Source organism: Pseudophryne corroboree, chromosome 2 (genome assembly GCF_028390025.1).
Source record: "Pseudophryne corroboree isolate aPseCor3 chromosome 2, aPseCor3.hap2, whole genome shotgun sequence".
In the NCBI taxonomy this organism is placed as follows: domain Eukaryota; kingdom Metazoa; phylum Chordata; class Amphibia; order Anura; family Myobatrachidae; genus Pseudophryne; species Pseudophryne corroboree.
This window is the reverse complement of record NC_086445.1, coordinates 284778543-284793219: the sequence shown is the minus strand read 5'-3', so window position 1 is coordinate 284793219 and position 14677 is coordinate 284778543. Positions and strand designations below refer to the sequence as shown.

Here is a 14677-nt window from a genome sequence, read left to right as displayed (position 1 = left end):
CTGGAAAACAGCAGGCGGACTGATTTTCTGGCTCCAGCTCTGTACAAACAGTGTATGATGTACTGGAATGGACCAGTGATGCGTCCACGTAATCTGTTCAGTAGGCCACACCCAACACATTTAGTCACAACCAAGGACCTCATCAGGAGATGTGTCTTTACCACAGGCTTCCTTTTATACCAGACATGCTTAAATGTCCGGCGACTGGCAGCGATATTAACATAAAATAACACTGAATGCTAATATTGCCGCCAAGGGGGATACTTTTTGCTTAAGCAGTTATTTGCTGAATACTGATATTTTTGTATGATGTATGTGAGCATTGATGTAAGTAAATGTTATTTTTTATTCCAATCTCACTTTGTGCGCCCTCCATTTGTTTCCTTTACATACTCTACATGATCTGCCTGTGGTTGAGGCTGTGAGGAAGGTGCTGCACTAACATCTTGGATGCTGGAATAAGGAGTGTTTCTAACATTGGAGATTGCACACTACCAATAAGTACTACCTGACTATGGGGGTAATTCCAAGTTGATCGCAGCAGGATTTTTGTTAGCAATTGGGCAAAACCATGGCCCTCATTCCGAGTTGATCGCTCGCAAGGCGAATGTAGCAGAGTTACACACGCTAAGCCGCCGCCTACTGGGAGTGAATCTTAGCTTCTTAAATGTGCGACCGATGTATGCGCAATATTGCGATTACAAACGAGTTAGCAGTTTTTGAGTAGCTTCAGACTTACTCTGCCTGTGCGATCAGTTCAGTGCTTTTCGGTCCTGGCTGACGTCATAAACACACCCAGCGTTCGCCCAGGCACACCCACCGTTTCCCCGGCCACTCCTGCGTTTTCTCCGGAAACGGTAGCGTTTCCAGCCACACGCCCCTAAAACGCCGTGCATCCGCCCAGTAACACCCATTTCCTGTCAATCACAATGCGAACGTCGGAGCGATGAAAAAGCCGTGAGTAAACTTACTTTCTTCATAGTAAAGTTACTTGGCGCAGTCGCAGTGCGAACATTGCGCATGCGCACTAAGAGAATTCTCACTGCGATGCGATGAAAATCTCCGAGCGAACAACTCGGAATGAGGGCCCATGTGCACTGCAGGGGAGGCAGATATAACATGTGCAGAGAGAGTTAGATTTGGGTGGGGTGTGTTCAATCTGCAATCTAATTAGCAGTGTAAAAATAAAGCAGCCAGTATTTACCCTGCACAGAAACAAAATAACCCACCCAAATCTAACTCTTTCTGCACATGTTATATCTGCCTCCCCTGCAATGCACATGGTTTTGCCCAATTGCTATCAAAAATCCTGCTGCGATCAACTTGGAATTACCCCCTATAAGTGTATGTATGTATGTATGTATGTATGTATGTATGTATGTATGTATGTATGTATGAATGAATGAATGAATCAGTTAAACAGTAGGATACAGCTGCCCGCGTAGCTGTAATGTATGTAACAATGCGAGAAGGAGGCTGGTGCACCCCACCGCAGGCAGAGCTGCATCTAGCGACGGTGGGGCTGCTCGGCTGGGGAATGAAAGGAGTTGACAAAGGTGCAGCGCTGCCCCGATGGTGTTGCATGTGGTTCTCCGACCACAGAGCACATGCTCTGTACTGTATGTCAGGCACCATCCTACTTACGGTTCTGACCTCCAACCCTTACCCTTAATCTCAACCCTGCCCATAATACTCAAACACTAATACCCTAATTGTTAGGCGCCTGGCAATGCCGGGACGCTGTGCGCGCTGAGCCGCCTGGTCCATAGCAACGGGGACGCCAGAGGCGGACCGCGTTCCCCGTTGCTATCTAAGTAATCAATCACCTGTCAGCATGTGGTCGTGCAGCAGGGCAGCTGCACGACATCATCAATTTAGGTGCTCTTTAGCTATTGGTACAGACACCTCTTTTATTCACCCTCAGTGCCTTACACAGACGCCGGTGATAGCTTCCTGTGAGCTGTTCCTGCTCTGGAGAATTCCTAGTCCAGCGTGCTGTTATCTGGTCTACTCTGTTCCCAGTGGTCCTGAGTCCTGGTGTTCGGAAGCCGGTCGTGGGAGTCTTTCCAGCCCTCCAGTCTATTGAAACCTGTGCCTATCATCTCGGGGTTCTCGTTCACTTGTGGTTACTCTACCGGTGTAGTGAGTAGCTGCTTCTGCAGCGTCTTGCGGCCTAGGCTGCAGTATTCTTTGGTTAAACTTGTTGCTGGTGTTTTTGCGGAGGTTTCCACCCAAGCTGTCCTCCCCGGTACACGACGGTGCCTTGTAGGGTGTGGACAGTAGCACCTTTGTTGTCCTTTTCCTTTGGCGGCGTGCCGCACATACGTTTAGTTTCTAGTTTTGTAGTAGCCCCTAGCTCTGAGTTTTGTTTAGTTAGAGGTCCCCTTGTTATCATCCCGTCTCAGTTTACGCCTTGTCTCATATTAAGACCGGGGGGCATCGGAGTTGGGCAGACCTAATCCGCCCATCAAACGCGACTGCCGTGGGCCCAAGAACACATAGTCTCGCAGGCGTAGACTGACCACGCGGGTGAAACAACGGAGGTAGGGTCCTAGGGGTTACTGCTGTTCCTTGTCCTTTTACAGCATCACGTTCCTGTGCTCGGGACTTATCCACTCACTAGCTCACGTTCTAAGCACAGAGAACGTAACATTATCATCGGCCAACAAATTAAAAAAAAATTGTTATTCTAACCAGGGTGGCCTTGAAATTCGGTCCTCATGAATCCGGCAGTACTAGGACAGAATCCCAGCCAGCTTTTGGCCAATCAGATTCAGGAACTCACTCAGATGGTTCAGGATCTTACCCTTCGGGTGAGATCGCAGGAAGATCTTTTACAAGGCTCCCCGGGTATGATTCCTGAACCAAAGATGCACCTTCCAGACCGCTTTTCGGGAAACCGAAAAGATTTCTTTAATTTTAAGGAAGCCTGTAAACTTTATTTTCGTTTAAGGCCCCGATCCTCAGGTACTGAGTCTCAGCGGGTGGGCATTGTGATGTCTTTGCTTCAAGGCGATCCACAAACCTGGGCTTTTGGGTTGAAATCCGACAATGCAGCCTTGCTACCAGTAGATGCCTTCTTTAAGTCTTTAGGCCTTTTGTATGATGACCTAGATAGGGAAGCGTCGGCTGAGAGCCACCTGCGTGCACTTAAACAGGGTAAAAATCCTGCAGAGGCATATTGTACAGAATTTCGCCGTTGGTCGAACGACTGTGGCTGGAATGATCCTGCCCTGCGCAGTCAGTTTCGCCTCGGTCTGCCTGAAGTAATCATGGATAGTCTCCTTCAGTATCCAGCTCCAGAGACTTTAGATAAGCTCATGGAGCTTGCTATTAAGATTGATCGTCGTCTCCGAGAGCGGAGGGCTGAAAGAGGAGCTAATTTCAGGTCTAGTCCATGTGTGTATGCTTTCCCTGAGGACGTCGAGGAGCCCATGCAAGTGGGTTTCTCCCGGCTGTCTCCAGAAGAAAGAGCCAGAAGGCTAAATTATATTGTGGTGGCAAGGGACATGTTGCGCGCAACTGCCCAAATAAACAGGGAAACTCTCTGACCAAGTGAATTGTGAGGGGGTTCACTTGGGTCTGCAGTTAATCTCCTCAAATGATTCCTTGTTAATACCTGTTAACATTTATTATGGTAGTCTCAGTTCATTTGTTTCAGCTTTCATTGACAGCGGAGCTGCCGGGAACTTTATGGATCTTGCTTGGGCTCAAGCTTTGGGAGTTCCGCAGCTCCAATAAGATAGTTCTATCACTATGCACGGACTAGATGATGGTCCACTCTCTAATGGGGTAATTACTCACCGGACCCCTCCAGTACAACTGACAGTGGGGGCCTTACATTCTGAAAAAATTAAGTTCTATCTCACCCATTGTCCGGCTGTGCCGGTCGTCTTAGGTCACCCCTGGCTTGCCCTTCATAATCCCACCATAGATTGGCGGTCTGGGGAAATTTCCCAGTGGGATTCCTTCTGTGTTAAAGGGTGTATTTCTCGTCCAGTCCGGGTCGCGGTTGCTACTCCGGGACTCATACTTTCAGTATATCAGGATTTTGCTGATGTTTTCTCTAAAGGTAACGCTGATATCCTGCCACCCCACCAGTCATATGACTGTGCCATTGACCTTGTTCCTGGTGCCACTCTGCCAAAAGGGAGACTTTATGCTTTATCTGGCCCCGAGGCTAAGGCCATGGATGACTATGTACAGGAGAGCCTGAAGAAGGGGTTTATTAGGCCCTCGAAATCTCCGTTAAGTGCAGGGTTTTTTTTTGTAGAGAAAAAAGACGGATCCCTAAGACCCTGCATAGACTATCGGGCCTTGAATAAGATTTCTATTAAAAACACCTACTCCTTGCCGTTGATTTTGGTGTAGTTTGATCAGCTCCGCACTGCGGTTATTTTCTCCAAAATCGATCTCAGAGGAGCCTACAACCTCATCCGAATAAGATCTGGGGATGAGTGGAAGACAGCTTTCAGTACTCAGTCCGGACATTACGAATATCTTGTGATGCCGTTCGGGCTGTCAAACGCTCCTGCGGTATTTCAGGATCTTATAAACGACGTCCTCCGCAACTTTTTAGGGAAGCTCGTGGTCATTTATCTGGACGACATTTTAATTTGCTCTGAGTCTCCTGAACAGCATGTTTTCATGTGCGGCAAGTGCTTCAAAGGTTGCGGGAGAACCATTTATACGCGAAATTGGAGAAGTGTGATTTCCACATCACTGAGGTGTCTTTTTTAGGGTATATTATTTCTCCAAAGGGTTTTTTTATGCTACCTAAGAAACTCCAGGCTATTCTAAGCTGGACGCAACCCACTAACTTGAAGGCTATCCAGCGATTTTTGGGTTTTGCAAATTATTATAGGCGTTTTATTCATGCCTTTTCAGATTTAGTTGCTCCTATTGTGGCGTTAACAAGAAAGGGAGCCGATCCGTCCAACTGGTCGCCTCAAGCCGAGTCTGCCTTCCGGGCCCTAAAACAGGCTTTTGTCTCAGCTCCAGGTCCCAGACACCCCAACCCTGATCTTCCCTTTATTGTCGAGGTGGACGCCTCAGAGGTTGGAGTGGGAGCCATTCTTTCTCAGGAAGACCTTAAGTCTCTGTTGTTACACCCTTGTGCCTTCATGTCCAGGAAATTATCCTCTGCTGAATCCAACTGTGATGTTGGTAATCGAGAGTTGCTGGCAGTCAAATGGGCTTTTGAGGAATGGAGGCACTGGCTTGAACGAGCGAAGCATACCATTACGGTGTTCACTGACCACAAGAATCTACAGTATATTGAATCAGCAAAGAGGCTAAATGCTCGGCAGGCTCGTTGGGCGTTGTTTTTTACACGATTCAAGTTCATCATCACCTACAGGCTCGGTTCTAAGAATACCAAGGCCAATGCCCTGTCTCGTTGTTTTCTTCCTGCTCACAATAACCACTCTTCTGCAACTCCCATTATCTCAACGTCCGTCATCCGTGCCGGTCTCACACAGGATTTGTTCACACAACTTATCCAGGTTCAGCAGCAGGCTCCCAGTGATACTCCTGTTGGTCGTCTCTTCGTTCCTGAGCGCATGAGAGGCAGTGTCCTCGCAGAGTTTCATGATAGTAAGGTTGCTGGTCATCCTGGTATTGCTAAAACCTTGGAGTTAATCTCTCGCTCGGTGTGGTGGCCTAATCTGTCCAAGGATGTTAGGGAATTTGTTCTTTCCTGTCAGGATTGTGCTAAGCACAAAGTGTCCCGATCCTTGCCAGTCGGGCAACTCATGCCTCTTGCAACTCCACTCAAGCCATAGTCACACATTTCCATGGATTTCGTGGTGGATCTTCCTCTTTCATCCGGGTTCCGGGGTAATTTGGGTAGTTGTGGGCCGTTTTCGCAAAATGGCCCACTTCATTGCTTTACCCCGATTACCCTCCGCACAAGTTCTGGCAGTTCTGTTTCTCCGCCATGTTTTCAGGCTTCATGGTTTACCCGTGGATATAGTCTCTGACTGGGGACCACAGTTTATTGCTCATTTTTGGAAACGTTTTTGTGCCTCGTTAAACATGAAACTCTGTTTAACGTCTGGATACCACCCACAGTCTAACGGGCAGACTGAACGTGTGAATCAGTCACTAAAACAATATTTACGTCTTTATACTGCCAAACTTCAGAACGATTGGTCAGATTTTCTTCCTCTGGCCGAGTTCGCTTACAATAACGCTTGCCATTCACCCACCAAGGAGTCTCCGTTCTTTTCGTTCCTGGGCTTTCACCCTAGAGCCAATTCCTTTACTCCCCATCATCCGGCTTCTTCTTTGTCCTTAACCTCCCGTCTCAGAGTTATTTGGAAAAAAAGTACACCTTGCCCTTAAGAAGGCTGCTTTTCGGGAGAATTTTTTTTCTGATAGGTTCCGACGCCCACGTACATTTAAGGTAGGGGATAAGGTGTGGTTGTCAACCCGCAACATCAAGCTCAGACAACCCTCGGCTAGATTGGGATCCAGATTTATTGGACCGTTCCTTATTGTCAAAAAAGTCAATCCAGTGGCTTTTCGTCTACGGTTGCCAAAGTCACTTAAAATCGGCAACATTTTCCATTGTTCTCTATTGAAGCCATGTGTCCTTTCCAGGAGATTTCCTCTGAGAATTTTCCAGGGTAGACCTCCGGTGGATGTTCAGGGTCAACAAGAACTCCTAGTGGAGAAGGTCTTAGATTCTAAATTTTCTCGTGGTCGGCTCTATTTTTTGGTTCACTGGAAAGGGTACGGTCCAGAGGAAAGGTCTTGGGTCCTGGACAAGGATTTACATGCCCCTAGACTTAAGAGGTTGTTCTTTCAGGAATTTCCTCATAAATCCCGGATATAGGGGTTCCTTAACCCCTCCTCAAGGGGGGGGGTACTGCTAAGCAACGGCCCCGGCGCATCACGGCCGCCGCGCCTCCTCCTGTCCCCGCACGGCGCCTGGCAACGCCGTGCACGCTGAGCCGCCGGGTCCATAGCAACGGGGACGCCACAAGCGGCCGTGTTCCCCGTTGCTATCTAAGTAATCACCTGTCAGCATGTGGTCGTGCAGCAGGGCAGCTGCACGACATCATCAATTTAGGTGCTCTTTAGCTATTGGTACAGACACCTCTTTTATTCTCCCTCTGTGCCTTACACAGACGCCGGTGATAGCTTCCTGTGAGCTGTTCCTGCTCTGGAGAATTCCTAGTCCAGCGTGCTGTTATCTGGTCTACTCTGTTCCCAGTGGTCCTGAGTCCTGGTGTTCAGAAGCCGGTCGTGGGAGTCTTTCCAGCCCTCCAGTCGATTGAAACCTGTGCCTATCATCTCGGGGTTCTCGTTCACTTGTGGTTACTCTACCGGTGTAGTGAGTAGCGGCTTCTGCCGCGTCTTGCGGCCTAGGCCGCAGTATTCTTTGGTTAAACTTGTTGCTGGTGTTTTTGCGGAGGTTTCCACCCAAGCTGTCCTCCCCGGTACACGACGGTGCCGTGTAGGGTGTGGACAGTAGTACCTTTGTTGTCCTTTTCCTTTGGCGGCGTGCCGCACATACGTTTAGTTTCTAGTTTTGTAGTAGCCCCTAGCTCTGAGTTTTGTTTAGTTAGAGGTCCCCTTGTTATCATCCCGTCTCAGTTTACGCCTTGTCTCATATTAAGACCGGGGGTATCGGAGTTGGGCAGACCTAATCCGTCCTTCAAACGCGGCTGCCGTGGGCCCAAGAACACATAGTCTCGCAGGCGTAGACTGACCACGCGGGTGAAACAACGGAGGTAGGGTCCTAGGGGTTACTGCTGTTCCTTGTCCTTTTACAGCATCACGTTCCTGTGCTCGGGACTTAACCACTCACTAGCTCACGTTCTAAGCACAGAGAACGTAACACTAACCAAACCCCTAATCCAATTCTAACACTAACTGCACCCTAATCGGGCAGACTAACTTGGCCACATGGTTATCTACTGTCAAATTCTGTTACTATGATAAGTACCTATTATCGCAGAGTACGGTAAGTATGGCTCTTGCTCTCTACCCTGGACACTCTCTCACCAGCTGGACCTTGGTGACCTGGCCGTGAGTATCTGTCCACATACCCTAACTCACATCCTAATACCGTTTATCCTAACCACCACCCTTAATCTTAATACCTTAACACTAAAACCCTAAACCCGAATATCTTCACCCTCATCCTTAAGTTCTATTGGAGAAAGGGAGCTATACAAATAAAATTATTATTCCTAACCCCAAACACTAAATATCACCCTTCATTTTAAACCCGAACACTAATACCCAAAACTCTCACACTTACTACTACTACCACCACCCTAACACCCCATCCTTTACCCTTAATTTGAATCCTGACCCTAATACCCTAACAAAACCCCTAATCCAACTCTAACCCTAAAAGGGCAGACTAGGGTGTATTCAAACTGAAATCTAAATTGCAGTGTAAAAATAAAGCAGCCAGTATTTACCCTGCACAGAAATGAAATAACCCACCCAAATTTAACTCTCTCTGCAAATGTTATATCTGCCTCCCCTGCAGTGCACATGGTTTTGCCCAATTGCTAACAAAATTCCTGCTGCGATCAACTCAGAATTACCCCCTATATTCCTTCATATACAAAAGAGTCATTACAATATGCAAGTAGGCATCTGAAAAGATTTTCTGTGAACATGATTTATTTTCTTAATAAACCAATGAAAATACAAAAACAGGCTGAAAGATATTTCAACAGTTTAAATTTTTTTTAAATACAAAATCATTCTCTATCAATACATAAAGTATAACATTTGAACTCTAAACATATATTGATCTCTCCAGTCTATAAAAATTAACTTTCTTTGTTGGAATATATCTGAAGATGCAGAAATTATTTTATTCATTTGAGATTTAGCAATTTTTTTTCAGAGTTTTAAGTAAATATACATTATTTACAATAAAAAAAAAGCTCCTCAATACCATTACATCGCTTTCACATCACCTGCAATATTTTAATGCAATGTATAGCTGGATTAAACAAAAGGCACAGTAGTTATTGCTAAACATTAATGTTACATAGAGCAAATGCAGACCAGAATGGGAATAAATGCCTTTATAACAGTGCAAAAACATCAGTGACGTTACATATTATTTTTATAGGGTTTTTATTATTTGCTGGCTCTTAAGTAGTCATGTATCAGTGACAAGATACAGAAGGAACGTCTGTACCTAAAAATGCAAAGCTGTATTGGTTTATCTTATTTACAGTCTAACAAAATAGAATTTACAGAAAACACAGCTTATTTGAACACATTGAAAGATTGTCAATATTTGCATAACGATATGTGCATTTAAGACAGTAAAATCTTGTCCTCGTGGCACGAAAGGCACATTCCTTCAACATGGGGGTCAGGGAACTAGCAGAACACCCAAGTGGAAGTCTTATTCTCTTTCCTGACTGCAAGTCTGGAAAGTTAAAAAGCTAAAGATCAAAAACAGATGAAGATAAATTAACAGTTTTACTGCTGTGGTATTGCATAATAGGAGCCCTATTATATATATATATATATATATATATATACACATACATACACACACACACACACACATATATATATATACACATACACACACACACACACAAATATAGCTACAAAGAGAGAAAGAGAGAGATGTGCTTTCAAGAACGTATATATATATATATAATATAGTATTGAGGAAGAGCCCATCACATTTGGAGAACATTAAATATATAGATCTTCTTTTCATCAATTTGAGTCATATTCCCATTGGTCATTTTCCTGTTTGATTTCCATCTGGGTTGAGAAACCATTTGGACTGGTAACCACCAAAACACAAGGTGGCTGGTATTTCTGCTCAGTTTGCTCAGCTATCTCTGCTGTGCCTTCGTGCAAATTGTTAAATGGAAAAAGTGTTTGTTTGGATTCAGGCGATTTGATTACTGATGTGATGACTGTGCCTGGAGTTTGGTTGACCAGAGGGGAAGTACTGGTTGAGAAGGTCATTACTGGAGTGGTCGCACTGAAGGCTGGAGATGAAGGCACATTGACTGTTCCATTACAAAGGCTTTGAACATTGCCATTGAGAACCTGCTGAACCTGGCTGGAGCTCAGAACAATGGACGTTGGAGGTGAGCAAGCTCTCTGAGACTGTAGCACCATGTTATCTTTGAGGATGGTCATCGGCTGTGCTGAAGGAATGGCTTGTAATATGAATTTCTGCGAGCCCGCTGCAGCCCCTGGGTCTGTGCTTGTTATAACTGTGGTGAGGGGCACTGTTTGGAGTGTTACAGTATGCATCTGTTGATTGCCAGGCGAAACCACTACTGGAACCTGACCTGGAGACTGGTAAGACCTAAAAAGACGAAGATACATGAAAATTACTTAAAGGAAAAAATCCATTGCAAGTTTTTCCAACATAATTTACAACCATGCTTTCTTTACTTCACAAGTATAAATATCTACAGTTTCAGCACTATTCTGCCTCCCCAATATTAAAAATAACAAAACAAATAAAAACAAAAATAAAACAATAACAGTGAATGGCCAAATATTCTCTGTACAGCGCTGCGGAATATGTGTGCGCTATATAAATAACTGTTAATAAATAAATAAAATAAATAAAATTCCCTAATGGTGTGTACACACGGTGAGATTTTTTCTTACGATTTTGACTATATAGTCAAAATCGTAAGAATAGTGCAGATCGCAAGGTGAAAGTCACCTTGCGATCCCGATTCGATGCCGATGCGCGGTCCCACGCGGTCGGCATCGCAAGAATAGACAGACTCTGCAGGCAAGTCAATTTTGACTATCTCTATAGAAGAGATAGTCAAAATTGACACTTAGCCAAAATCGCACACAGATGGACATTCCGAGTTGTTCGCTCGTTGCAGTTTTTCGCTATACAGCGATCAGGCAAAAATCTGCATTTCTGCGCATGCGCCGCAGTGCGCACGCGCAAAGTACTTTTACTCAAAACTATGCAATTTTACACAGGTCCGAGCGACGCTTTTCAGTCGCACTGCTGATCGGTGAGTGATTGACAGGAAGTGGGTGTTTCTGGGTGGTAACTTTGCGTTTTCCGGGAGTGTGCTAAAAAATGCAGGCGTGTCAGGTAAAAACGCAGGCGTGCCTGGGGAAACGGGGGAGTGGCTGGCCGAACGCATTTGTGACGTCAAACCAGGAACCAAACAGTCTGCAGTGATCGCAATCTAGGAGTAGGTCTGCAGCTACTCAGAAACTGCAGGGAAATATTTAATAGCAGAACTGCTAACCTTTCGTTCGCACTTGTGCTAAGCTAAAATACACTCCCAGAGGGCGGCGGCCTAGCGTGTGCAATGCTGCTAACAGCAGCTAGCGAGCGATCAACTCGGAATGAGGGCCATAGTCCGTATCGCAAGCACATAATGAATGTGCTTGCAATACTGACTATGTGCCGACCTAGCCCCCGTCGCATAGTGAGAATCCGGCATAGCCCGAATCTCACCGTGTGTATGGGCCATAAGAGCACCCTGCTTATTCATTCTATGTAGAGGATTATGTCCAAACTGTGATAAAAAAATTGTAAATCTACACAAAACTTAAAACGGTTTCAGAATTTTTTCTCAAATGCAGTTTAAAGAACCATTAAACATATATTGAGGTGTTGTTAATAGTGCTTTAACGCTAGTTGATGAGATCTTTAACTACAGGACTGCACACTCACAGTGAACAAAACAATAGCAAACCTCACTGTTTAAAAAACACTATAAAAACTGTACTTCTTGCTGTTAATAGGAGATTGTTTAGCCCATTATAAGCTATGAGAACCTGATATGTGTTATCATCATTCTGCTATGGTAGCTCACAGTACAGAGCACCATTGTGCCAGTTTCCACAGACATTATATTCTTAGTGCTAGCCAACCAAGATGGTTCAGTGTGGTTTAGATTTCACCAGTTGATGTTTGGCATCCTTACTGATTTAGCAGTGCAACATTGAGTGCAATATTGTTAAATAAATAAATAAAAGTTAAAGATAATAGTGATTGCCCATATATAAGCTACAACTATGTGAAGTATATTTTAAATCTATGTTTGTAAAAGGGGATTTTAAGGAATTGTTCGCACTCTGGGGGGAATTTATCAAAGCTCAAGGAGAGGCAAAATTGTCAGAGATAAAGTACCAGCCAATCAGCTTCTCCCTTACATTTTACAGGCTGTTTGAAAAATGCAGTTAGGAGCAGATTGGTTGGTACTTCTTCTCTCACAGCTTTATCTCTCTTCGTGCTTTAATAAATATCCCACTTTATCTGCTTTTTTACACCTTTCACATGATAAGAAATACTTGAAACACATTAGAAAACAGGCAATTGAGATAAAATTGTGCAATTGCCAGCAATGGGCGGTAATCAAATGATATTTCTGCTGCGGGCTCCACAAGGATTAACATCGGGGTGTAAAGTAGGTTCTTGATCCGAGGCACCAACAGGCTTAAAGCTTTGACTGTTCCCAAGATGCACAGCACCGCCTCCTCTATAACCCCGCATCCGTGCACAGGAGCTCAGTTTGTAAGTTGGTGCCATGCAGTAAGCAGGCAATCAACAGGGGGGCTGCTCCTGCAGCCCATATTATAAGCTAATTTCAGAAGAAAAGAAGAAATTTGAAGACTTCAAGGGCTGCAGCTTTAATGAATGTCAGTCAGACATCCTCTGCTGCAGCTCCATCACTCCCCCAGCGGCGCTGTATACTCCCGCGCCCTGGTTGCCGGGTAACTACAGCGGAGGCGCCGGTGTCTTTTTTGGTCAGTCACACACACTCGCCGCTGCCCTCCAGGATCGCGTGGCCGCAGGTACAAGGGGAGGCAAGAGGTCTCTTTGGCCCGCTGTTATCGCGATCCGGCACGGCCGTAGGAGGCGGGCCGCGCGCGCTGGCGTGGACCCTGTAAAGGGCAGCCGCATATCTCTCCCTCACTCCCTGTCAGCCGCCATTGCACGGAGCTGCGCTGTTCCTGGGACTGCTGGGGCAAATCCTCCTCGGTAAAGCCGCCTGCTCGCCAGCGCTGTGCATTTTACAGGACACTTAAGTATTCTACCTGTCAAGGGACAGTGTTAGTTAAGAAAGAGTGCATACATTTAGGGTTGTGGGGTACAAACATCCTGTGATATACATCCAGTACGTACTGTGTTTTGTTATATCTTCTATTTACATATATAGCTATACTGAGTATTACTTTGTATTGCTAGTCCAGTGCAGTTTTATGGTTTAGTATAATTTCTGCATTGTACACTTGTGACTATACATGTGTGTGTGCATGTAGCTGCTGTGTGGCTGCCATCTCATATATTTCACTCAGCTTGCTACTCCTATATTCTGTAACCCGAGGGGGCTAAGTGCGTCAGGTTTATTAACTGATATAGGTATTTCACAAGATATACTTGCTATGTATTTTTCTTTGTGATTTATAGTCACCATATATCTCTTGGATTCCCAGTTTGTGCTGACAGGAAAGTCACACTAGTCTTGCTAGGTATATCGCTGCTAAGATTGTACTAGGTTGCCTGATATTGTGCTTATCATTATGTCAGCTACACGAGGCAATGGAACTGGGGCTTCTCCCACATTGCGTGGTGGTGATGCTGCAGTCACTTTTGAGGAAAACATGGCAGCAGAGAGTTCAGGTTCAGGGGGTTCCTTACCTCCCAGTGGGTCTGTGGTACCGAGGGCAACTAATGACCCACCTTGGGCTACCTTCTCCACGTTGTTGAATACGCTGGTAACTAAACTTACGCCCCCCGTGGGACCTCCTATGCCAGTGCAGCAATTTATGGTCCCTACAGTCAATCCGCCGTGGGCAGATCAAATCTCAACACAGTTACAGCACTTGAACCGATCGCTGACTAAAAATAAATCTCCCTCTCGCCCACCTAAGACTAAGGCGTCTTCTAAACGGGCCGCTATATCCTCACAATCCACCGCTGTCCCGGACACATCCTCTGAGGAGGATGGTGCATATACTGACCCCACAGACACTGACTCAGATGCTTCTGATGGGGAAGGGAAGTCACTGGTGGATGTCCCTGATTTGATTGAGGCTATCAGGCTCATTCTTCAGGTCTCTGATGAATGTGCCTGTGGCTGTCTCTAAAAACTAGTGATGAGCGGGTTCGGTTTCTCGGAAACCGAACCCCCCCGAACTTCACCCATTTTACACGGGTCCGAGGCAGGTTCGAACCTTCCCGCCTTGCTCGGCTAACCCGAGCGCGCCCGAACGTCATCATCCCGCTGTCGGATTCTCGCGAGATTCGGATTCTATATAAGCAGCCGCGCGTCGCCGCCAATTTCACTCGTGCATTGGAGAAGATAGGGAGAGGACGTGGCTGGCGTCCTCTCCGTTTATTGTTGAACTTGATTGCTTTATTGCTTAATTGTGGGGAGGACTGGGGTGCAGCTGTTAGGAGGAGTACAGTGCAGAGTTTTGCTGATCAGTGACCACCAGTTTTATCCGTTCTCTGCCTGAAAAAAACGCTCCATATCTGTGCTCAGTGTGCTGCATAATATATCTGTGCTCACACTGCTTAATTGTGGGGACTGGGGAGCAGCTGTATTATATAGCAGGAGTACAGTGCAGAGTTTTGCTGACAGTGACCACCAGTATACGTTGTCTGCCTGAAAAACACTCCATATCTGTGCTCAGTGTGCTGCTTTATTGTGGGGACTGGGGACCACCA

The 14677-nt window shown here is 45.8% G+C and overlaps 1 protein-coding gene across 4 annotated transcripts in view; it reads right to left on the bottom strand.

The window, feature by feature from the left end:
- Positions 1-8734: 8734 nt before the first annotated feature.
- Positions 8735-14677, bottom strand: part of ELF1 (E74 like ETS transcription factor 1) — a 293243-nt gene continuing 287300 nt past the window's right edge. For all 4 annotated transcript variants that reach the window (XM_063952879.1, XM_063952880.1, XM_063952881.1 and 1 more), the window contains exon 9: positions 8735-10321. In XM_063952879.1, the coding sequence (XP_063808949.1) occupies positions 9715-10321 (607 nt within the window). In that variant the 3' untranslated portion in view covers positions 8735-9714. The remainder of the gene's footprint in view (positions 10322-14677) is intronic.